The following is a 12,582-nucleotide window of genomic DNA, read 5'->3' as shown; positions in this document are numbered from 1 at the left end:
TGGAAACTGACATTAGTAAGATGCATTTTGATTATTCTTCTAATATTCCAACTCCTCCTGCTTGCAGCTGAATGTAGGCTGTATGGGTACTGATGGAGATCTGGGGAAAAACAGATCATATTTTTAAAGAAGTGAACAGCTATTGTTGATACAGTTTGCCAGTTTCACATGTGTTAGCTGGAGACTCATTTTATGATGTTTCTGAAAATGTAGAGCACAAGATGTGATTAAACATAGTTCCAGATTAAAAGACATAATTTATCAAAGCATTTAAAACCTCCTATGTAACTTGAGAAAAAGCAACTGAAAAAGAACATCATTTAAAGGAATTAATTCAGGAATTAATTACATTTCTGCATTTCAAGATGAAATCAACACTGCAGTGTCTAATACTGTTCTCTGTCTAGGGGTTGCTAAAGGCTTTCATCTCCTGCCTCTTCAACTGAGAACTTCAATAGAAAAAGGCTAAGTTAGTTAAAATTCACTTTGGTTTGCTGGAATTGCACTCAGGTTTAAAAAAAAAAATAAGCACAAACAAGAAACAACGCAGCTGATCTATGGTCAGAAATTGTAAATAAGATTCCCAGTTTACTTCTAATATGTAGTCACAAGCAACCTCTTTTGAAAGTGTGTTTAATGGCTTTCAAAGGAGTACAGCTACATCCCAAATAAATACTAATAGAACTATTAAGGTTGGAAAAAGCCTTCCAAGGTTATCTGGCCCAACCATGCCCCTACTACCAATGTCACCCACTAAACCATGTCCCTAAGCACCACATCCAACCATTCCTTGAACACCCCCAGGGATGGTGACTCCACCACCTCCCTGGGCAACCCGTCCCAATGCCTGACTGCTCTTTCTGAGAAGAAATGTCTCCTCATGTCCAACCTGAACCTCCCCTGGCAAAGGGGTTTTTGTTTCTGCAAAATCCACACTTTTCCAAATACTCCAGATGAGTCGACTACTTTGTGTGACTTGTGTTGCCCACCTGAAGATCGCTTTCTCTTTAAATTTACATATGATTGATTCTTTGAATAGAAGTGGCACAGTGCTCAATGTCAGTGCCTTGTTTTCTTAGGTTTGGTGTTTACCTCTCTTTGTAAACATCTAGAGGTGGTGAAAGCGGTTCTAAGTGTGTATGGCTGCAGCTGTTACGAAGCTGATATTAAAAATGACAGCCTGGGAAGGTCTTCAGGGCCATTTAGTCTGATTCCCTGAGCTGTAGAGCAAGAACTGACAGCATCTTTTCTGGTGATTTGATAGTGGTTTTTTTTATTTTTATTAATATTATTTTTTGTTTGTAAACCTTTTTTTTTTTTTCCTTAAAAACCTCCACTGAAGAAGATTTTGTAGTGTGAGACAAGATCTCGTACTACTTTCCCTTCGATGTCTTACATCGCTTCTTCATTCAAGATCAGCCTGATGTCTGTTCTGTGCTTAGCGGGATAGAGATTGGTGGATTACCATACCTCGTTTGGAGACTCCTAGGTTTTAAGAGCCCTTCAAAGGAATAATGAAGGAATTTATTCATAAGTGGGATGGAGAAGTAATATTTTCAAGGCTAGTTTTGCATATAAATGCATATATATGGTCTTCCTTCTATGTTTTTCCTTTGAGGATATCTTGCTTCTCTCCCATTCTCTGTTATGCCCAGTGACAATGTTAATTACTTACCCGGAATCCATTCAAGGAGTGAATTGAAAAGCTGTTTAGAATTTTAACAGTCCTGTAAGGTTTTTTCTTTGCGTTTATAATTTTAGCTCTGTAAGCACAGACTTGAAGCTGTAAGTAATCAGGGAAAACAAAAGAAGTAGAATACTGTACTCTGTGAGGCAGCCCTCGGTGGGGGGTATTTTTCCATCCTGTCCTATGCACGAGGAATTGTAACTGGGATTGTTCTGCCTACTTAAAACATCATGGCAAGCCACAAATAATTTAGATGTGCTTCAGCTGGGTTGAAAACAATCTTGCTTATAAATTACTTTTAAACTATATATAGACCATTTTTCTGACTGTGTGGCATATATAGGCAAGATACTCTTTCTTCTCAGCTTGGCCTGTAACATTTTCCTGTCTGTTGCTGGTATTTTACAGCTCTGTCTTACAGAGCTCCAACTTACATCTTTGTGCCACAATATGTAATGGTATGCTCCCAGGCTAAATGCCTTATTTAGAGGTTTACAAAGCAGGCCACTTACAGACTTTCAAACACTAGTTTGAAATTCAGGGATGATATCGGGTGCAGTATGGAATCTCATTGACTGAACTATTCTATACAGTCCTGGAAAATACTAGCCTGCATGAAGATGCAGCACACACGATTTCAGGAAGATCTGCCTTTCAGTATTTGGAGGCAGGTTGTCCATGTTATAAATCCCAGCACAAATGAGAAGGCTTCTCCTGTGTGAGATTTAGATTGCCAAATCTTATGAGTAGTTAGTGGAGCTGAGTTCCAAATACACATTCATTACTTCGCACATCTTGCCTTACGGAAGATTTTGTCCAAAAGCAGTGTAAGTACACACTGTGAAACTTCAGCCTCATTTTGTTGACAGTCTTCCTCCTCTCTCTCCAGCTACTCTTGAATGCTTTTTTCTAGACAACAGCTTGCTCTTCATCCTGACCAAAACTTTATCTCAGGCCACAGATCAGCTTCAGCTGCTCGTGTCACTCAGGTTTTGTAGCCTTGCTGTCTCAAGTAGCTTGTGGGAGCCTCAGCACGGGATGTGTAAAGACCAGAAGATGCTGTTGAGAAAGCATTCAAAATAGTCTGGATTTAAGCTGCACTCAGAAGGGTTTTGCTGTATGCTGCTATGTTTGGCATTTGGAATGCACTAATGAGATGTAATGCAAGCAATATTTTTGAATAAAATCAGTACAAAAAACTAAGAATGTGAAGCTGTCAGGCTGGTTCTGAATAAGATGAGCTGCTGCTTTACAGCCTTTGCAAATGTGTATGGTGCCTCAAGTACATGGCTGTTAATCAGTTGTAGTTAACATTTGGAAACAAACGGAACCTGCAGTAGAAACTTAAAACTTTGGAGCTCTGCATTAATCCTTTATTTCAGCAGGGTCAGTAGCTTCAACTAGACGGAAAAAAAGTCAGGAAAATAGCTTCTAACATACAGACAGACTCAGGATACCCTTCTTAGAATATATGTTGCATTACACATCTAAACTACATGAAGGAAAAAAAAATCACCTCCTTTCATTGCATTTGTGGCTGTTCATAACTGATGAGTTAAGTAAATTTGAAATTCACTTGAGTAAATTAAAACATTTTTCACAGTTCATGGCAAAATAGTGTGCTTTATTCAGGATACCAGCATAGCCTTAGTGAAGTGCCCAGTTTTATTTGTATCACTTCGAACTTTTTGAAGGAAAAAAGTGTATGCTTTTTTCCTTCTCATTGAAGTGGAGTATGTGGTCGTGTAAAGATCAAATGATTTTTAACCTTTGAAACGTGGTTTATGGGAAATGGCAGACTGAAACGTGACTATCACAAAAATAACACAGGGAAATAATTTGATGACAGTTCTTGCTACTAAATATGTGGTGAATGGTTTTTGCCGATTGTGTCCTTAAGTGTTTGCTTAGGTGAACAACCGAAAAAATAACCCTGGCTCAGACTGTCACACAGATAAAAGATCTTTGTTTTGGGCTGTGGGTGGGTGCTGAGTCATGTCGTGAGGACCTTAGAAAAAGTGTTTGCTAATCAATGACTTATAACCCGTTTTAGACAGCTTTACAGCTTTGCTAAACTAAATCCTTGATGCCACTCTTGTTATCTAGGTCACACATTGTGTTCTTGCTATTAAAGCAGACCCTGTTAAAGTCATTTCATGGGAAGAGGTTTTGGCCTCTGCTGGGTTCCTCTACTCTCCTGCTTCTGACCCTTTATCTGTAACTTTTTAAATGTCATGTTACCCTTAAAAGATAGCTTTAGAAGTATGTGTTTGAAATCCTTTTTCCTCTCTGCCATCATAATATTGGTTTTAAAATGAAAGCTTCAAAAATTGAGCCTATTTGCCATTATACCTTTCTTTTAGCCTTTTGTGTCTTTATATAGCTTTGGTTTTAAGAGTGGGCTTATTTCGTACTAAACATTTTTTTTGTGTGTGTGTGTTTCCGAGGAGATAAATTGGAAAGATTTCTTTGATAAAATAGTCATCCCTTAGGCTAATTAAGTAAGAATTAATATTGCTGGTGTATTTTGAAGTGACAGGTGTAGTTCCTAAACGCTCTTTCCTGTCTTCCTGCCTTACATTGTTTTTTACAAAATGACAATAGCAATAAAAATCTCAATTTGATAAGCATCACAATGTCTCATTTTTCATAATCTACCATATCATATCCTGAAACACATGGGAAGATCATTGAATCATTTAGTATCTCATCTGTGTTTCCTTCAGTAGTTGCCTACAAAGCGTTAAATTTTAAATCATAACCAGCCTCTGCATTTCCACCTTTCACCAAAACAAGCCTGGATTGTAGCCAGGGATGAGCTCCTTCTGTGAGTTAATTGTTGCATTCCTGTGTGTTTTTCTTTATGGCTAGGCACAAGCTGACGTGTGGTGTCTGATGGAACGAAGCTCTCAGTTAGCAGTGGTCTTGCTTATAACAGAAAGCTTGCATTTAGATTCTAAATTGATCGTTTATACCACTATTATCAATGCACATTTGTAAAATTAATGAGTTTTAAGCAACTTATGCTAGTTTCCATTTAGAACTTCAATATAGTTTAGCATTCTATTGTTGTGATAACTTTTTTTGGATGAGGTATTTTAGTTACTTAAAATCTGTTTTGAGAGCTACTCAAGGTTGTGTTTTACTATTATTTTTACACCAAGAGCATGTTTGTGCCCTGTTTCATAGTCTAATAACATATGTATCTGTGGTGGAGTAAGCCTCTCCATTACAGCATTTATATTCGTAATTCCATTCCAGCAACTGTATCTTTGCATTTTCATACTAATATGATCACCTTAAATAGACTGAAACAAACTCTTCCATCTTTGCTAACAAATTTGAGTCTCCTTGGAGTTTCTCTTGGATCCGGATGACATTCAGCTTTAGGACACATTTGTTGCCGCATAAAAAAATCAGGAGATTGAAGAGCGCATTTTGAGGTTGGACTGCAGGAGATGGGGAACAGAGGTTTTCAGTGGGGAGTGAACCTTATTAAGGAGAAATGGTGAAAAATGGAAAAACTTACTGGGATTTGTAAGAAATGGCTTCTCCCCAGATACTGGTCAGAGGGTGAAGTTGCTCTGACAAATCAGGTAGTTAATGGCAGCCTTGTCTCCCTCCGTCTGTTGCCCTTCTGAGAAAGGTGAATAAGAGCAGAGGGGTAGCTGTGGGGAGCAGAGGAGGAGAGAGGAACAGACATCATAGTATATTTTCCTGGAGGACGCTGACCATCACAAGAAGGCTGCCTTGAGTAAATAACCTGATGAATTATTGAACGGAATAGGCAGAACTCGAAATTATTAGGAGCAGTTAGTTTGCTTCCTTCTGGTTACCTAAGAGGTAGGAAGAGAGTAAAGTAGGGAGGGTTTCTGAGGTGAAGATGCCTTGATAATGGAGCTATTTGTTCTGCTAGTGATTTCTCACACTTAAAGCCATAAATATTAAAACCTAAAGTTGCACTGGATTTTGTTGTTTATTTATGCATTTGTAACGTTTACTGTGCTGGAGAAGTCAAGTTCAAGGTCTCATCATTCTTACTGTGAAACCAGCAGCAACTGAAATGCATTGAATAAACTGATGCTGCTTTTGCAGCTCTGATCTACTGAGATCTCTTACTCCAGCATAAAAATTTGTGGTTTAAGCTGTTATAACGTATTTGTTAATCAAATATGTTTATGACGTCCCAAGTACTAGTGCCCATAGAAGTAAGACTTAATTTCTTCCCTTCTGTTCCCCAGCACTAAATAAACTTTAATATTGTTCATATTTTAAAAGTTTTTTTTTTTTTTTTTTTTTTTTTATGATTTTAATGTCTAAACCCAACTTTTTTTTTGTAATGAAATTAAGTTTGGGCCCAGTAAGGCAAGCTGGTATTACCGCCTCTCCTATCTAGTGAGGCTGTCCATCACTGTTCTTGGTGTATGGTGTGTTCTGGATTTTGTGAGTGTAGCTGGGAAAATGTGTATGAAAGTAAATAATATGAATAAATGAATGTAAATAATATAACAAGTAAAATAGAGAATTGGATACCACCAAATGTGAGGTGGGCTCAGCCTTGAAAGTGTGAGCTGATACCCAGAAGCCCATACTTCTGTTTGCAGCCTTTCCTCCCTTAGCAGTCTGCCTGCCCCTAAACGTGCAAGTATGAAGTAAGTTCTGTTTTTCTTTGAAGACCTGTTTTACTTTATTTTGCAGCTGAAAAGTTTTGCTAAATGTACATTTTAACACAGCTCAGCTGGAATCACCGCTAGATAACCAACCAACCAAAAAAGGCCAACATGCATATGCCATTTAGAAATTATCGCTTTCAATGTTTATTATTAGCAGATAACTAACAGTGTCTTAATGTTAGGAGTATGCATAATGAAACTGGAAGTGAAAAAATCTGCTTCTGTGCATCTATGTTTTTTCTTTAGTGAAGTTACTGTTTTTTCTAAACACTAGTGTTTGTGCCCTGCCCTCAAGATATAAATACCTCCACACCTCTCCAGGCCTTTTCCTCTCACCCAAGATATACATGCTTTGTTAAAATGAATGAGGCTTCTGCCGTATGAACATGGTTTCTCATTAGCTGCCTTTTTAATATAAACTGTATATAGAATATTTATGGCTGTAGCTAGATTTGAATATAAAGGAAATTCCTGTGCAGCTGAACTTTAGTTCTGAACTATCAACATCTTAGGCATCAGCACTGTAAAATTTCACATAAGTAAATACATAAATAGTGTAGCTAATGTAATTCTGAAAATAAATAGATAGCTTTAACCAAAAGATTTTGAGGTGAAGGCTTATAGCTTTCACACTAATGTGACCATGTATTGGCTCCTACTGTGAAGTTTTGTATGGCAAATGAAGCCTCTACATTAGGAGGAAAACCAAAGCAACTGATGATATGGATGCTTTAATGTCTTTGTTAAAAACAAACAAACAAACAAAAACACAAAACCAAGCAACTTCAATGTAGTTTCTAGAATTGTATCTCCTCATTGAAGTCTTCTATGTTTTTTCAAATTCTCAATTTTTTTCAGATTTTAGTTCCAGTAAAATGCAAAAAAAAAAAAAAAAAAAAAAAAAGTTAACTGGTCACAAAGTTCCTATCTAGTCATAGTCAAGTGTATCATGATATTTTTGTCCATCTAATTTGTCCTGTAAAGAAGCTGTAATAGTCCATTCAGTACACGTCAGCTATGCCGGGTACAGACAATTTCTGTAAATAATGCTTGTGAGATGGCAGTTTTCTCATCTTTAGGATTATAGCAAAAGTGGCTCTGAATTATGAAAAGCATTGAACACACAAAATAAATGCTCATTTATGCTGCACGTCAGCTAGTGTACATCTGCTTACTTGAGCTGTGCAAACTTACCTGCTACACGTCTCTTTTCGTATTAATTCCTAAAGTTAGTAGTCTTTTTTTTTTGTTCGTTTTATCTGGGATGAAGAGTTACAACTTATATGGAAGTGGATTTTTATCTGATTACATCAGGCTTGTTTTTCTTAGTCTGCATGTTTCTAGAAGTTTTCCACAGGTAAGCTCAAATGGGTTAGTCTTCATGTGTCTGCAGATCTAAATGGCCATTTACAGCCTTTCTAATAGCAGCTAGTAATGACTAGTCACTGATAAAGTAATCTATTAAAGTGCATTTTTAGATGCTAGCACAGTGGAGAAGCAGCAGTCAGGATCCCTGTTGTTTTTTAGGGGTTGCCTGTGATGAATCTTGGATGCACGAAGTACTTGTGTTTTTGTCATCTTTATTGTGTGACTTTTGATAAGTCCTTTTGTTATTCCATCACTATTGATAGGAAGGCATCTACTTGCTTATATATGACAAAATCAGTGATGACTGGAATCTTCTGGAGGAATATATTATACTGGTACTATATGGATGTTTCATCCATATGTGCTGGAATCACTCACTACCTTATTCACTACCCTCATCAGTGCGTATCATCCATGTGTTGTTACTAAATTTAAGATAATATAATACTTTTTCTGATTAAAACTAAAAATTGTTAATGCAGAAAAGTCTTGTTTGAATTCCATTGCTTTGGGACATACTAGCTGAAGGAAAATAAGGAAAAATAAAATATGGTAAATGTAGCTTTATGAACAGTATAGGTATGCAGGATTCTGAATCTGAAGCATTTCAAAACTTAGTTGGAAGGCAGTTCAAAGAAGTGGGATGTACCCATGATTCTAAAAAGAAGCAGACATTTAATTGAACAAAAATAACAAGACATCAGACTCAATTAATGAAATTATTTTTCTCATTTCAGCTCGTTGTATCATCGTGTTGGTTCATAGATTGAGTTCCACAGCAGCAGCTGGGGGCTTTCTTCGGTCCTGGAGAAAATGTGCTACTTTTCATTGAGAAAATTTTCATTGTAGTAACTGCTGCATTCCTCCGCTCATGATAGCGATGGAGTTCTTCTGTCCACAGAACTCCCGTGTCCAACTCCATTCATGTGCGTGTTATTAGAAATACTTCTGGTTTTTTGGAACCAGGTTACTGTGATCAACTTGAGATAATAATTACTAAGTAATTACAGTAAGGCTGGTAATACTTTTTGATATTAGGTTCCTAATAGTAAGACAGCCACTGTTACTCTGTGTATACATGGAATATTTTACTGGGCAAAAGTGCGTGATGTGAGCGGGATAACTGGCAAACAAAAACTTAGATTGTGTTTTTTAAAAAGAGCTTTTTCAGAGAAGAGTACATCTTACAGAAATGCATTTGCACAAGACTGTCTTTTGCAGCCCAAATAGGATATTAGTATTTGACACACACACAGCCCTCTTTTCCTCTTTTTTTTTTGTTTGTTTTTACATCATCCATTGCGGGACCTACTTAAGGCTATGGTTATTGTATATTCTGTTTATATATATATTTTAATTTTGTTGGTAGGGTGTATTTCAGCTTCTATCTTTATTTTCTCCAGAGCAAGACTCCTTATGAATTGCTCAGGCTAAAAGGCACCTGTAATTTTCTGTGTGTTTCTCTTCTGAATTTATTTCTTCTCCATACACCAGGAGAAATTATATTATTGCTCAGAATTTGCAAAGCTGACATCTTTCCCCTCTTTCTTGTCATCAAAAAATACTTATTTTTCTGCCAGCCTGAATCTGTTAAATGGAATTTGAGAGTTTTTGTTTTTTCTTTTCTTTTTTTTTTTTTTTTTGTTACCAAGCTGTATGTATTTTGCAGTTTTTGTTAGCTGGAAGTCATCGTACATAAACTAATCCATACATTCAAAGTGGTGCAGGATTTAATGCTGCAGGATTTTCCTGACGGAGCTATCTCAGAAAGAATAACACCGCTGACAGTATCCTGGCTGTGTTAATGTGTAATGCCCTGATACAGCTCGTTCCTGGGTCAGCATAAAGGTTTGTTTGTGTAGCTGCTCGGTGCATGTGCTGTCGGTGCGGGGTGTGCTGCTATGGCTGTGGTAAGAGGCTCCTAGTATGGATCTGGCTGCAAGGTGTGATTGAAGCCAAGAGCTGAGGGGGGTTTTAAGGAAAACTGCTGATACAGATATTGTGATACACACTTGTAAAAATAGTTTTGGGTACAACATAAACCCTCACGCTTAAGGCTTTGAGTCAATCTGTGAAAAATTAGGATTATGCCCTTTTTTAAGCTTCAGGGAGAAGAGATGTAGATCATTGAACTCCTGCCTGGTACATGGCTGTTCTTAGGAATCAATTCATGTACAAGGAATTGGGACTACTGAGTGTAATGGAATATTTTGTATTCATTTTTTTATATCACTTTTGTTGCTGTAGTCTGGGCTCTCCAAATTACTTCTGTTTGGTCTGGAATAGCACCAATGCATAATTTACATTCAGCTGCAGACGGATACAGGTAATAGCTGCACAGTGAGATCAAGAAAATACTCGTTCTTGCATTGCTTAATTTCATGAATATTAAAATTGAAATTACACAAACAGGTAAACACCTGTTGACGTATTCCATACTTTCTGATATTAAACCAAGCTGTTGAAGTAAACCAGCTTTAATTCATTTTAAAGCAATGGATGCACGTACCTGTATTGGCAGTTAGATCAGCGTAGGCCACTTAAGTTTAATCAGATTTATATGACCAGAGAAGGAGTCTGACAGTGTGAGTTCTTCAGAAATGTGGCTTAGCGTAGCCAGTCTGCTCTGTCAAATTTGATGTAAGTGCAACCGTGTGTGTTCTTGGTGCTGATTAAATCTGTACCAGCAGGTGATCCGGTGCTACCAGCTGTGGACCTGTGTCTTGGCACACTAACCAGGAACAGGTTGCTCCAGAAAATGTCTCAGCCAATTCTCCTGTATTGTTGCAGAAAAAGTTACCAGTCCTGTTAAAGAATACTGATGAATCCTTTCTTATTTTCCTGATTTTTTCATGATTAAGCTTCTGTTAAATTGAAAATGATTGGTATGTATGAGCATGAGCCTTCTAAGTGCAGCGTTTACTTCAGCTGTGTGGAAAACTTGGTACATGCTGTCTGACAGTAGTGGTCCCATCAGCAGGAGGAACTGGGAACAGCAATTCCTGGCTGTCCCATGCTGGTGGAAAGCTAGTGGCATCTCTCTCTCTCTCCAGTTGCTGCTCCTTCTTCCAGGAGAGGCACTGGGGAGCTGCTAGCTGAAGAACAAGGGCAGCTGCTGTTGCTGAGGAGCTGCACAGTTGGCAGACTTGAGCAGAGGATGTTTTGTTGCCCAGATTCTGGAAATGAAATACTGATCCTTACTCTGTTTCCTTCAAGGAGTACTTCAAAGTCCTTAACAAATATTTGATGATCTGTTTTGTCTGGATTAGAGACAAAACTGTATGTTGCGTATGCACTATTAATATATAATGCAGATTGTGCCCTATGTGAAATAGTGAGAAAAGAATTCTTTTCCTATATATTAGGTGCAAGCTTAATAGCAGAAAGATCCAGGCCATCATTACTTAATTTTCTAAATAGAAGTTCTTGCTGTTGTTTTACTGGAAAGAGGGTTCAATGTCACATGTATATCCTGTTCTTCCAGCTACGTAGATTTATTTTAAGTAATATAGCCTGTGTGGGTGCATGAGTGTACTACAAATGGAAGTAGCATTTAATTCCAATTCAGTTTGCTTGTAGTTCCTAAGGACTGTCATTATAAAGGTAAGGTGGTTGGTGGTGCCTTTTTTTTTAATCCATTGTGTTCATTTTTAGAGTATTCTGGGTCACTTTTAAGAAATCTATCAACAGCGATTTTCTAATAAAATACTGAGTAGTGATGTCAGTAGAAATTTGCACCACAGGGGGACAAACCACTAATCATATATGAAAGGAAGAAAAAAAAAGCAGTTTAGTGGCTTTTTTTTTTTTTTTTTTGCAAGCCAGGAATAGTGACCTGTTAATCTGTTGTTGTAAAAAGCTCTGGTAGATGTCCATAATGAAGCTGTGCACAGGGTGTCTCTGTGGAAATATGGGGAAGGGGTTATTTTTTGAATCTTAAATACAAGGTAGCATGAGGTGGAAGATTTTGTGCGTATATGATGAATGTGTAAATAAAGGACTAAAATAAGTCCGCAAAATTGAATGAAGTGTTTTAAATATGGGAATGTTCTTATGAAATAGTGGCTTCATTTTACACAATGATTTATACAGTCCTTCCTGGTATCTCCAACCCAAATGTTGTAGGACTGCATAACTTTCTGAAAGGGAATGTGTTCGAGTGACTCCTTGGTCCAGTTTTAGTTAAGAATTTGTAATGTGTTTTTTTGGGAGGGGTGTTAATGGTTTTGAATCTCAATAGGTGTGTGGTTGTGTAAAAGTAGGTATTTTGACTCTTATTTTTAATCCAGAGCGATGTTTTGCTACCTAGCTCTAGCACCGAGAGGAATGTTAGTGTGGGGAGCCTGGTCCTTGCTGTTCAGATCCTTTCATCTTTTTTTCAGAGTGGATCTGAATTATTTACTGGAAGTAAAAAAAAAAAAAAAAATTCTGGGAGCTTTCCCAGGTCCTTCACTGCTCCCTGTGGGTAGTGAGGGGAACTGGTGAGCACAGACATCATAGTGGAAAAAATCGTGATGGCCATGGGACAGTTAGTCATAGCGGGTTGTTATTTTCTAGTAACTGTCGTCTCCCACAGATATTGGTCTGTTGAGTGCAATTTTATGCTACAGCTGAGCCAGTCCAGTGGCTTTTTGCACCAAAAGTTCCCTCATCTCCACAGCCAGGGTTTTGCAGAGGCAGGCACTGGAAGACTCAGCAGGCAGCGTTGGCCTCTGTTGATCCTGCTTCTGGAGTCAATTCAGTTGAGTACCTGGGTGGATGTGATTTTACTTCAAGGAGAGGAAGAGCTTTTTGCTAAATGAGGCTGCTGGTCGGGCTGATCGAGGAGCCCAGATAGCTCAGGAGCACCTGAGG

General features: G+C 37.8%; 1 protein-coding gene across 2 annotated transcripts in view; it reads left to right on the top strand.

Annotated features, from left to right (window-relative positions):
- UBE2V2 (ubiquitin conjugating enzyme E2 V2) overlaps positions 1-12,582 on the top strand; it is a 28,400-nt gene that overhangs the window by 2,292 nt on the left and 13,526 nt on the right. Inside the window, exon 1 of one of the 2 annotated variants that reach the window (XM_032181768.1) lies at positions 8,575-8,654. The exons of the other annotated variant lie outside the window; for it this stretch is intronic. Coding sequence (XP_032037659.1) covers positions 8,600-8,654 — 55 coding nt within the window. The 5' untranslated portion in view covers positions 8,575-8,599. Of the gene's footprint in view, positions 1-8,574; positions 8,655-12,582 lie in introns of those variants that run through there. 2 annotated transcript variants of the gene reach the window in all.

Source organism: Aythya fuligula, chromosome 2 (genome assembly GCF_009819795.1).
Source record: "Aythya fuligula isolate bAytFul2 chromosome 2, bAytFul2.pri, whole genome shotgun sequence".
Taxonomy (NCBI): domain Eukaryota; kingdom Metazoa; phylum Chordata; class Aves; order Anseriformes; family Anatidae; genus Aythya; species Aythya fuligula.
This window is presented reverse-complemented; position numbering and strand designations above follow the sequence as displayed.